Consider the following 12,083-nt stretch of genomic DNA (forward strand, 5'->3'; position numbering starts at 1 on the left):
TTTCTCTTCTCTCTCTCTCTCTCTCTCTCTCTCTCTCTCTCTCTCTCTCTCTCTCTCTCTCGGACACACTTCACAAACGTTATTACTCTGGCTTGCGCTCTCTCGCTGTCAAACAAACCCTCGTGTTTCCCTCTCTCTCTCTCTCTCTCTCTCTCTCCTCCTCTCTTTCTCTCTCTCTCTCTCCTCCTCCTCTCAAGCTCTCTCGTGCGTGGCTCAGTCTCTCTCCGCTGCTCAGTTCAACATGTTGGCTGGAGAATGCTGCGTACGGCAGCGCTCTCCCTCCTGCCCTGGCGCGGGACCCGTCTGTCCCACCCGCTGCAGCTGAGCACTCTTCCAGAAGAGGACGAGCCCGAACGGCAAGACCAGGAGGAAGAAGAGGAAGACGAAGGCTTGGCGGGGAGCGACTGGGTCGGCTCGGACCCCATGTTCCAGAAGCAGAGAGCGTACCTGCTGGAGGGTCCAGAGGACATGGTGGTTTCACCCGGGGGGCTGAAGTCTCCAGACTGGGTGTATGAGTCGTACTACCGTATGAGCCAGCAGCATCCCCTCATTTTGTTCCTGCTCCTCATCGTCATGGGAGCGTGCCTATCTCTGCTCATCGTGTTCTTTGCGTCTGGATTGGTGAGAGTCTGCTTGTTTCATCCACTTTGTACTTCTCTTTCTGGCGATGCTTGTTTTCTCATCTGGCGTGTGTTGATCTCTCAGGGCAGTTGTTCTCAAAGCGGTGGCTCTCAAACCAGTATTTCGAGATGCCATGTTTTACATTGTTTATTAATTTGATGGCATTTCAGTAAATGAGATGTAGTGCAGTTGACAAAGATGTTTATCTGTGTTGTGAGGAAGTTGTTGCTGAGTCGTGTACTCGTGGTTTTCTAGTGTTGTTCATGTCAAGCTGTCCATGTTCAAAGATGCCATATAGAAGAGCCATTTTTGACTGAAGGGTCCCATGAGGACCCTTTACCATCAGATGTTTCACGAAAGGTTCTTTAGACTATAAAAAGTAACAAAGAAATGGCTCTTATAGGAGTAAACCGTTCTTAAAAATGGTTCCTTAATGGCATCCATGTGAGAAACCTCAAAAAAGTGTCAAGTCTAACTTGCCTCTATGAAGTGAAGGAAGTGTTTTCGCCAGCATTTTCTTTCAGTTTTTAAAAATGGATAAGACTTAATATTTTGTCACTTTTTATTATTTCACTCCTTGCATTTCTGTATTGCTGTCTGCGGCCAATCAAAACAGACCTGTGACCCACCGGTAGAGAGCAACATAAAAAAATGTCCAATTTATTTGCACAGATTGTTTTTATGTTAAAAACAGGAATGGGTTTACAACGTTTTGCTCTTGTCTGGACTGCAGCACTTTCCGTCTATTTTTCTCTTCGGCAGATTGTGTGAATCTCAGTGGCGAGAGAGACATTTCTGAGAGCTGAACTCTTGCAACCTTCTCATTTACACCCGCTGTTCCACTCCTTCTCTCGTGCTCTCTCTCTCTCACCAGATGCTCAGTTGTCTGTGTTTATGTGTAATGGCATTTCGGAGATTATTGCCGTTGATTCACTTGAACTGTGCGTGCACTTAAAGAATCACACACAAAGCCATTTTTTGCTTCATGGTGCGCTGGGTGATATGGAAGAGGTCTTGGACACTTAGTGGCGTGAATGTAGCAACATCACGCAAAAAAAGTATTTTCCGACACTGTTTAAAAAAACACTCCTTGCAGAAAGTCGTAAATAACTCAACAGATACTAAAAAACATTGCGGTAGCTGCAGAAAGGTCATGGGTTCCATTCCCAGTCAAAAAGTGCACTGTAAGTCATTTTGGAAAAATGCGACTGGCAAATGCATGTGTGCAATGTAAATGTATTAATTTATTTGAAGAGAGAAAGTGTCAGTTTTTGAAAGGGTTTAGCAAGATAAAGTTCGTAGTATTGGTGTTTTTTTATGAGACTGTGGATATGACTTTAGCAATGACTTAGTGTAAAAGTGTAAAATATCGTAAAAGTGCTACAAATTCCTTCATTCCTTCAAATATCATTTGATGTTTGCATTCACATCTTCAAGACGCTCACTGTAAAAAGAATTCTGTAAACTTAAGAAACAGAAGTATACTGTTAAAAAATCCTGTAAAATTACAAGATACAAGGATATGTCGTATATTAAATTGTTTCCCCCGTTTTTCTTGTAACTGTGCAGTCTTTTTCTGTGGTTTTCCTTTTTTTAGCGTACTTCAAAAATACATAACAAATATGTAAAAAAAACAGTCAAATTCTGTTAATTTTATTTTAGTGATTTTTTTATTTGCTGATCTGCAATGTCATATAGACATCAAGAAGATCTCCGTAAGATATTTATTATTTAGAATGCATATAAAACGGCCGTTTCGAAGATATATTCAAAGATCATTTTACACAACAGAAGTTTTCAGGATATCTTGATCTTTAGCAGACACCTTACAGACGTCCCTGCCCTATAGATACATATATAAATAGTTCACTTTTCTAACAGCCTAGAATGTACAGTATATGAATAAAACAGAAAATAAAGAATGTGCATGTGTGGCCACGCTCCTGCGGTTTGGATGTGGCAATGTTGTTTGGACGTGTCAAGGCTCTTATCTTGGTAACAGCAGCCTGCTTCACACGGAATAGCTAATGGGGCCAAAAAATGTCACAAAACACAAACGTTGAGTTATCACGGTTTCGCCGTCCGGCCTGCCTTTTTGTTTCATTTCAATTCCAATCCTTCTCGGTCTGGACAGGAAGTCCTGCCTTGTCCTTATCTTGTTTTGTCACAGCAAATCGTTTTAGTGAGTGTGTTGCACTGTTCTGTCCTGGCTGATTCAAGATTAATGAGCTGCTGGTGGAATCCCAAGATAACATATTTCAAAACAAGAACAAAAGTTCACCACATTAGTCAGGGTGCAAGCAATAGTGCGCTATACATGTTTCCTTTTAAACAAATCCATTGATGTGAAAAGCCACCACAGTTTCAGTATTTAGACAGAATTTAAAACATGACACAATATTTGTATTGTGGATGATTTTGTATAGAGATGCACCGATACAAAATTTCTATACCGATATCTGTCGATACTGATGTGGAGACTAAATAAATATTTCTTAACCGACTATTAATATTGAACATCAAACATATTCCATATACAGAGCACACATTCATAGCATTTTTCGGTCCTCTTTTGATTGACAGGATATGTCGTCCCTGATCATTTGTCTGTTTTTAAACAGTTGCCCGATTGCCATTTGTCACAAGCACACCAGATTCCAACCTCTCTCAAGCACCACACGCAAACTCTCCAGAGTATTAATCATCCTGCACCTGAAGATCATCATCACCTCATCACCATCAGCATTTAAGCAGCACGCGAACACACAGTCACCGTCCGGCCTCGTTAAAGCTACACAGACAACAAGGACTCTAACTATCTCCCTACCTGAAGCAGGATTCTCTTCCGTCTCCGTCATCTCCGTCGTCTCCGACGTCTCCGTCGTCTCCATCGTCTCCTGACTCCAGTGTTTTTCTCCAGTTTAAGTATCTTGTTAATAAATCCTCCATTTTGCATATTCTGATCTCCGTGTCTTGTGTGTCCGTAACAGAAGACCGGACCATTACAGAATATCGGCATGAGTGCCCCGGATCCATTTCAGGAGTTGGTCGACATTCTCCGTCAGACATTAACCACACCAGCACCAACGGGCACCACAAGCAGGACCACCGCTTCACTTTCGCCTCCGGTAAACGCCAGTCCCATGGCCAAACCGGCGCCCTTCTCTGGTTCGGCGGAGGATAGCAACGGGTTTCTGCTTCAATGCTCGCTGGTCCTGGAGATGCAACCGCACCTTTATCCCACGGAACGATCGAAAGTGGCCTTCATCATATCCCAACTGTCTGATAAAGCTCTCTGGTGGGCAGAACCCCTCTGGTCTCAAAATATCCGGCTTACCCAATCTCTTTCCGACTTCATCGCCCACTTTAAAGAAGTTTTCGGTAAACCTTCCTGGGATTCGGCAATCGGAGAGCAGTTATATCATCTGAAACAAGGTACAAAGTCTATCACCGAATATGCAATCCAGTTTCGCACCTTAGCTGCTTCCAGCGGGTGGAATGAGCATGCTCTCCTGACCACTTATCGTCAAGGATTGGATCCTCAGGTGCGGTTGCATCTCGCTGCATACGAGGATACCATCAGCCTACGGCAAACGCTTCATTCAACTCTCCATACGCTTCGCTACTCGTATGCAGTCGTGTGAAGAAGAACACCAGGGCCAGTCGTTCTGCTTCCCATCTCCTCGCCGACCAGAGAGTGTCAGTCATCCAGAACCAGCCCACGAACCCATGCAAGTGGATAGTTCCCGACTGACCATGGCTGAGCGGCAGAGAAGGCCGACTCAGTGTCTATGTCTATACTGTCCGTCCTCCTCGTCCACTGGTGAGTGCCATCATTCCGTCTCTAAAACAAATGAACCTCCACTGTTTCCCTGGTACGGAGAAACATCTGATGTACCAGCGGTCGATTACTGGTTCCGGGAGAGTGAGAGGGTCTGGGACTCAGCACACCAACAATTGCAACGCGCACTTCGCAGACGTAGGATGACAGCCGACCTTCGCCGTTCTAAAGCTCCATCATTCCAAGTAGGGCAGAAGGTCTGGCTGTCCACTCGGGACATCCACCTACGTCAGCCCTGTAAGAAGCTGAGTCCCAGGTTCATTGGCCCATTTCACATCGTCCAGCAGATCAATCCTGTCACCTACAAACTCCAACTTCCACCACACTACCGGATTCATTCCACCTATCACTACTAAAACCTCACCACCCTTCTGTTTCTGTTTCCCCAGAGTCCGACACCACCCCGGAGCCCCCCCTTGCACTCATCTTGGAAGACGGAACAGCCTACCTGGTGAAGGATATCTTTGACTCCCGGCGACGCGGTGGTGTGCTCGAATACTTAGTGGATTGGGAAGGATACGGCCCTGAGGAACGCTCATGGGTGACTAGAAACGACATACTTGACCACAATTTGCTTGAAGCCTTTCATGCAGTACATCCGGATCGACCAGCACCCTGAGGTAGAGGTCGACCACCACGTCGTCGGGGTCCTCGGCCCTCAGGAGCGGGCCGTGGAGGGGGGGGTAATGTCACAAGCACACCAGATTCCAACCTCTCTCAAGCACCACACGCAAACTCTCCAGAGTATTAATCATCCTGCACCTGAAGATCATCATCACCTCATCACCATCAGCATTTAACCAGCATGCGAACACACAGTCACCGTCCGGTCTCGTTAATGCTACACAGACTACAAGGACTCTAACTATCTCCCTATCTGAAGCAGGATTCTCTTCCGTCTCCGTCATCTCCGACATCTCCGTCATCTCCATCGTCTCCTGACTCCAGTGTTTTTCTCCAGTTTAAGTATCCTGTTAATAAATCCTCCATTTTGCATATTCCGATCTCCGTGTCTTGTGTGTCCGTAACACCATTAATGTTAGTGTCTAATATCATCATGTGTATGTGTATTTGGGGATAACACCGAAACTTGATTTATTTTTTGTACTTTTATGTACATGTAACATCAAAGTGAATCCATCTTAGTATTGACTATTCTGCCAAAAGCAACAGACCTAAACCCCAAAAGAGCTTCAGTTACAACAACAAACACATTTTCCATTTAGCCCACCCTTGAAAGCACCAGAATTGTTTGCTTAGTGTCTTTATTGGAGAGATGCACTGTCAACAAAAAAATCTGTTAAAAAACAGACATTTTCTGTCAGCTGGATTGACAGAAATAAACAGTGAAATAATATTTGTTGCTGTCATTCTCTGTAATACGATCGTATTTAAAAAATAAAATATACATTTTCTGGCAGCCGGGTGCTGCTTTATTTATTATTCTACGTCCAAAGTCTGTAAAAAATAACAAAAAAATGACGTTCTTTACCAATGTGGGCGCGGTAACGGCATGAGGTCAAGGTGGGGGTCCGACAGGTCCCGTAGAAAACACGAGAAATGAGGCAGAAGTATAATAATGTTGAGTGAGATGAAGAAAACATGCAGGTTGATCATCACACTGAGATGAGCTTTCCATGCCATCATTAATATTCACTCACACTTTCTTAGTTAAATTCAGTTAAGCAAATAAAGCTGTGCACTCAACTACACACTTCACAGCATCTTTATAAATGTATCTTGGCCTTGAAATTAGGTTGAGAGTTCATTAAAAACGTGTGGCGGATAAACCACAACATTAGTGTTAATTGAACGCATCATTTACCTGCGCTACGGCTCGAAGAGCACACATTATTTTAACTTTTTGTCAGGTCATTTAGTGCCTTACAGTCAGTACGTAAAAAATAGCTTAACATTTTCAAAGTATGTAAGGAAAATGACACCAATCATGCTCTTTTCTTAAAGTTCACCCAAAAATAAACTGTGTTTATCATTTACTCACCCTCACGTCATTTCAAACCTGTACGGCTTTCTTTCTCCTGCAGAACACAATAGATGATATTTTGAAGAGCGTTGGTAACCAAACGATAATGGGTCCCATTGACATGTCTCAAAATTCCACAGAATAAAGTGTCATTTACAGGTTTTGAACCAGATAATTGCAGGACAGAATATTATATTTAACAACTCAAGGGATGAACAGTGGCTCCAAAACATGGAAACTAAAGCTACACCAAGTGGCGTCTGCTGCACCTTTAAGGTTTAGGTCATTCGTAGATAATGTGTTGCTGCCTGGAAAGTTCCTATTTACAGGTTGAAAAATTGTAGTTAAAAATATCTTTGTAACCACAGGTGCAGTTCATCACATTAACTATAGTCCATTCACATTTGACCAGCAGAGTTGCTTAAAATGAACCACTTGATTGTAAGTTTAATTATCACCTTGTTTTACAGTCCTGTTCTACCGGTACATACTATCTCATTACTTTGTAATTATAAGGTACCAAGCTTGAACCTAACTCTGACACATAAGGGCATTTTCTTAAATAAGTAGCCTTTAAGTGCATGTACAGTCAAATAAACTGCAAGCTAATCTAATCCAGTAATGCAACATTCATACTTTGTGTGGCATAGATGTCGAAATACAAAATCACAGCTGTAAAATATATAAATCCATTACAAAACCACATGTGACATTGTACCATTCTTTTTAATACTGTCATCCTGTGCAGAAGCAACGCAAAGTGTTTTCGGAGTTAAAAATGCATGACTATGTGGCCAGGATGTAGGTTTGCATTGTGCTGACAATAAGCGGCAAGTTTCTTGACACATCAGCGAGTCTACAATGCTGGCTGCAAAAACCGTACAAAACAGAGTTACACAAACTCAATCCCCAAACTGGCATCAGACTGAGATGTTCGGTGGAATGGAACAGGAAGTGGCTATGGAAAGGACACAGCTGTAACAAAGCACCCCCGTGTGTGCGGCTCTCTCCCATTGTGACTTCTGCGAAATGGACTTGAATGGGCTTAAATGTACATTCAGCCCTCTGTGTGTGTGCGTGAAGGCGTGCGAGCCGGTGTGTTATCTAGACTTTGATGTAGACATTATGATTATATGTTTATGCCCGGGAAATTTCAAAGGGGAGAAAATGAGATACGTTTATACATACATTAGGCAGTTGCTTTTATCCAAAACACATCCAGGCTATTTAAAGTGTGGCCAGTATAGCCATATACAGTATGTATGTCTATATATATATATATATATATATATATATATATATATATATATATATATATATATACATATATATACTAAAAGTGCTTGGCCATTAGAGTACGTCGCCCTGTAAACTGGCAACAGCATAACCTTATGAATCAAAGAAACTTGTATTTCACATAGCCAATATACTGCTGTTGTCTCCTGCTGCAACTACTGTATTTCTGAGAACCGGTCTCAAACAGTAGATTTAGCAGCTTGACCTTCTTTTCTTTTAATGATGTAAATTCTCCCGCACCTCGTCTTCCATCTTCACATTTATTTCTCACTTTGCTTTGTTGTTGTGGCTGGCGGCGGGAGCTGTTTGGCGCTTTCGCGTTTGGTTTGGGGACATCAGGAAAGTTACGTTGCTTCTGTATTGTATTGTGTCATATGAAAAAATATATTCCCAAATATTCAATACAGGCTATAGGGAATTGCATGCATGTTTTTAAAGACCGGCCCCGCAACTAAAGTGACAATTTCTTTGCCCGCCCCAACCTGGGTTGAGACGACTGGCGTATCACAAGCGCACACGTCCGATGAAACGGTCTATAAGGTCATGGATCTAAACAGACACTTGTAAACCAAATTATACACTTGCATATAACTTGTGGGACACAAATTTCTGTTATAACAGAAATATATATTTGAGAAATGTGTCCATACAGTTAAAGTCAATGTGGTCAATGTGGTTTGTTTAACAACGTTCTTCAAAATATCTTCTTTTGTGTTCTGCAGAAGTCATACAGGGTTTGTTGTGTCATGAAGATGATTACATCATTTTTCATTTTTGGGTGAACTATCCCTTTAACTGCAAATTCTACTGAAAAAAATGGAATACCTACAGTAGATTAAGGGAGGGATCCGAGTCGGGTCTAGGGACCAAAATATGATAGAAACTTGGGTGGCTGGTGACTTTAATTACACGGGCAAGCACCTCTCACATTTTCCTCAGTAAAATAATCTAGTGTAAATCTATTAAAAAGGTGCATGTTCGCTCCATCTGGGTTGGATGGGAAGCGAGAGGGTGTGTTCCTCACCGGTTCATTGAAATTCAATCTGTGTGCCAGTGTTTCCTTGAATTTGTAGTACTCCCTGGGGTGTCTCCGTAATGGCTGGTGACTCATAATGCTTGTACCACTGTATATTACTAGGACTTGGCTCCCTCAACTCTTTCATCATTCACAACACACACAGGCATCAAAAACAAAGATGCCTCAGCTCACTACATCTTCCAGCACACCTCAAATAAACAACTGCTAGCTTAAAGGAATAGCGCAAACAAAATGAAAATATTATATAATGAATAATATTATACTAACTGGGGACAAAAACACACCTTTTCAAGCACAACTTTAGAGCTTCAAAGAAGGAAACGATCGTAAATAATGACGTTCAGTCATTAAAGCTGCAGTATTGCAATACAATAAACAGAAGCTTCAATATAACCCTGTACATAAACTGCAGAACTGGCCGTCTTTCTTCACTGCAAACCACAATAAAAACAATTTAAAAGATCACTCTGGTGTGTGTAATCTTCAATAAAATCTACATAAATATTGTAGTTATTAAAATTCTTTATTCTGACTGCATATTGCAAAAGCCCTGTCTGTTTCTAGCAGTCAGCAGCAGATGATCAGTCTCTCTGCTACACGTGTACAGTGACACACAGAACGAAAGAGGAGCTGCAGGTAGAAAGAGACTTCATGAAAGGTCACATTGGCATGCAGATATTATATACACAGAGTTTCTTGTCCCCTGGTTAAAGTCAACATGAAATTAAAATTATTCATATTATTAATATATTTTTAGATGTTTTTCATCTTATTGAACAGTTCGTCAGCGAATGTGTCTTATAGTCTTCAATTAGAATGTAATAAATTGTTCTAACTGTGATATTCTTACATATATTGCATTATGCATATTTTCAAACTTTTAATAATTTTGATATTTTGCAGCCCTCATAGATTTGAGGTGTTACTATTGGGATGCTTGTTAACCTTGAGCTTTACCTTTTGTATCAAAACTTTGCATGGATTTTGACTTTGCAAATCTTAAGTTGAAAACACAAAGTACAACAAAATGAAAACACAAAGAAACAAGGTGCAAAAGTACTTTAAATAACTTCAAAACATAAAGTCCACATCAGACAGGGGAAACACAGACCAGATAGTGAAACTCCTATGTCAGAAACCAACTTAGCAGTAAAGCTAATTTAAATTTGAAACAAAAATCAAACAAAATAATATGTGAAAACAATGAATGCCTTTAAATGCATGAAATCATCAGCTTACAAAATAAACCTGTTTTCTTGTGTTTACATGCATGTCAATAAACAGGCTACGCAGAAAACCAAGTTTACATTGAAATTTGAGACTTGTCAGGTCTCTCGCGTGCAGAGTCACCATCTCTGCTGAGCGTTTTAAAAATGCTTACGCTTTTGCTTATGACCTTTCCCGATAAAAGAAAACCATTTTACGCGTTTTCATGACCTTACACGTTAGCAGTTTATGAAGCATAATCCAAATGAGAATTTCCTGCTGTTTACAATACAGAATTTTGTGGGTCTCCAGTGTGATTTTAATAAAATAAAGAGTTGTTAAGTATTTTGATGTGGATCCCTTCTGACAATATGATATGGTTTTGCTTTGATATGGACACTGGCACTGAAAGTGAAAGGAAGTTTTGGTAAAAATAATATTTCATGTTGTTGTTGGAATGGACTCAATGACAAATACATTGTACGAGCTGAAAGGTAGAGAAATATTGAAAAAAAATAAAGTAACAAAACATGTTTTCATACCGTTACATCAGCTTTCACTGCTGTCCCACATTTCCCAATCAAACTTACTACCTGTCCCACATAGAAGCGTTGATGCCAGATCAGATTACTTATGTGATCATTAGCTACAATAAAAGAAATCCGAGACAATTATTTGATTGTTTTAACAAACTGAAGCTGAATTATAATAGCTGCTCAGATAATGTTGCCTCAACACATCAAAGTAATAAGTTCCTTGAGTTTTTGTGCTTCTACTTCATCATTGTCGTCTTATGTGAATATTTCATACTATTCTGGTATTACTTTTTCAAGTTTCTGTACAATTGACACCCATACTCTTTAAGAGGGAAGTTTCTCAGAAGAAAGCAGCCACTTCATTTCTTGATCCTATACCCACAGGCTTGTTTCCATCATGATTTCCTTTTTTGTGTCCAGTTGTTTTGACTATTATAAATTAGGTCCCTTTGTTCTGGGGTAGTGCCATCAGCTTTTAAAATAGCTGTTTTAATGAAACAGTCACTCCTGTTCCAAAAAAGTTGAATGTTGACTTTGGAAACCATGCGATTTTCGCCCATATCCAATCTATGATTTTTTTAAGATCTCTGGAGATCCAATGTTAATTCTAAATAGTGGCTGCCTTCCAGTTTTGATACTCCTTGAACTGAGTTCAGATTTTGATACGGTAGATCACTCTGTTTTAATTACTCATCCAGAAAATGTCTTTGGGGTATCTGGTACTGCTCTTAATTTGTTTTAGTCTTATCTCACCGATCGTACACAGCTTGTTGCAATGAGTGGTTTTAGGACTATGGTTGGTGCTGTGAAATCTGGAGTCCCTCAGGGATCAATTTGGGGACCCCTGTGTCGTAATGTGTCGTTGGCTGGGATCTCTAAAGCTACCCTAAACAAATTCCCTATCCTCTAGTGCATGACCTTTGCTCCTCAAAAACTGGTCTTGTAACTATTCCATCAACCCGGTTGAGATCGATGGGTGATAGGGCTTTCTCTTCATTAGCTTCAAGATTATGGAATGCTTTTCCGAATAAGGCAGTATCAATAGCTAAGCACTTTTAAATCTCGTCTTAAAACATCTTTTTTTATGGTAGCTTTTACTTGATTTTTTGTATTTGATATTTATGTGGTATACGTTTATAGTTCAATTTTATAATTTTGGATTGTTTTGTACTGAATTTTACCTGTAAAGCGCTTTGAGATAGACTTTCAAGGCGCTATAAAGCAGTCCCAGTTCCAGCAAGAAAAAACTAATTGCGGTAGTCTGCTGCATCCTCCTCAACCAGCACTTTTTAGCAGCCTGCAAGCAGAAGAATTGTTCTATGCAAATTGTGTTCAGAACTAATTATTTGGGTATGTTTGTGCTGATATTTCATTTGCATAACTCCTTTATTCAATCTGGTCTAAAATACAACACATACTGTAAATGATACTATCAGCAGCCACCGTGAATTCCACCAGTAAAAACTAGAAAAAAACATCATACACAAATGTATGTATAGGTGAATGTTTTTTTGGATGGCTATTATACAGTAGTAGACTCTATACAGGTCTGACTGTCTT

General features: G+C 40.6%; 1 protein-coding gene across 1 annotated transcript in view; it reads left to right on the forward strand.

Moving 5' to 3' along the window:
- Positions 1-221: 221 nt before the first annotated feature.
- The window catches only part of adcy2b (adenylate cyclase 2b (brain)), a 56,200-nt gene continuing 44,338 nt past the window's right edge, over positions 222-12,083 (forward strand). The window contains exon 1 of the mRNA XM_079485312.1: positions 222-621. Within this exon, the coding sequence (XP_079341438.1) occupies positions 256-621 (366 nt within the window). The 5' untranslated portion in view covers positions 222-255. The remainder of the gene's footprint in view (positions 622-12,083) is intronic.

Source organism: Barbatula barbatula, assembly GCF_947034865.1.
Source record: "Barbatula barbatula genome assembly, chromosome: 21".
NCBI classification, from domain to species: Eukaryota; Metazoa; Chordata; class Actinopteri; order Cypriniformes; family Nemacheilidae; genus Barbatula; species Barbatula barbatula.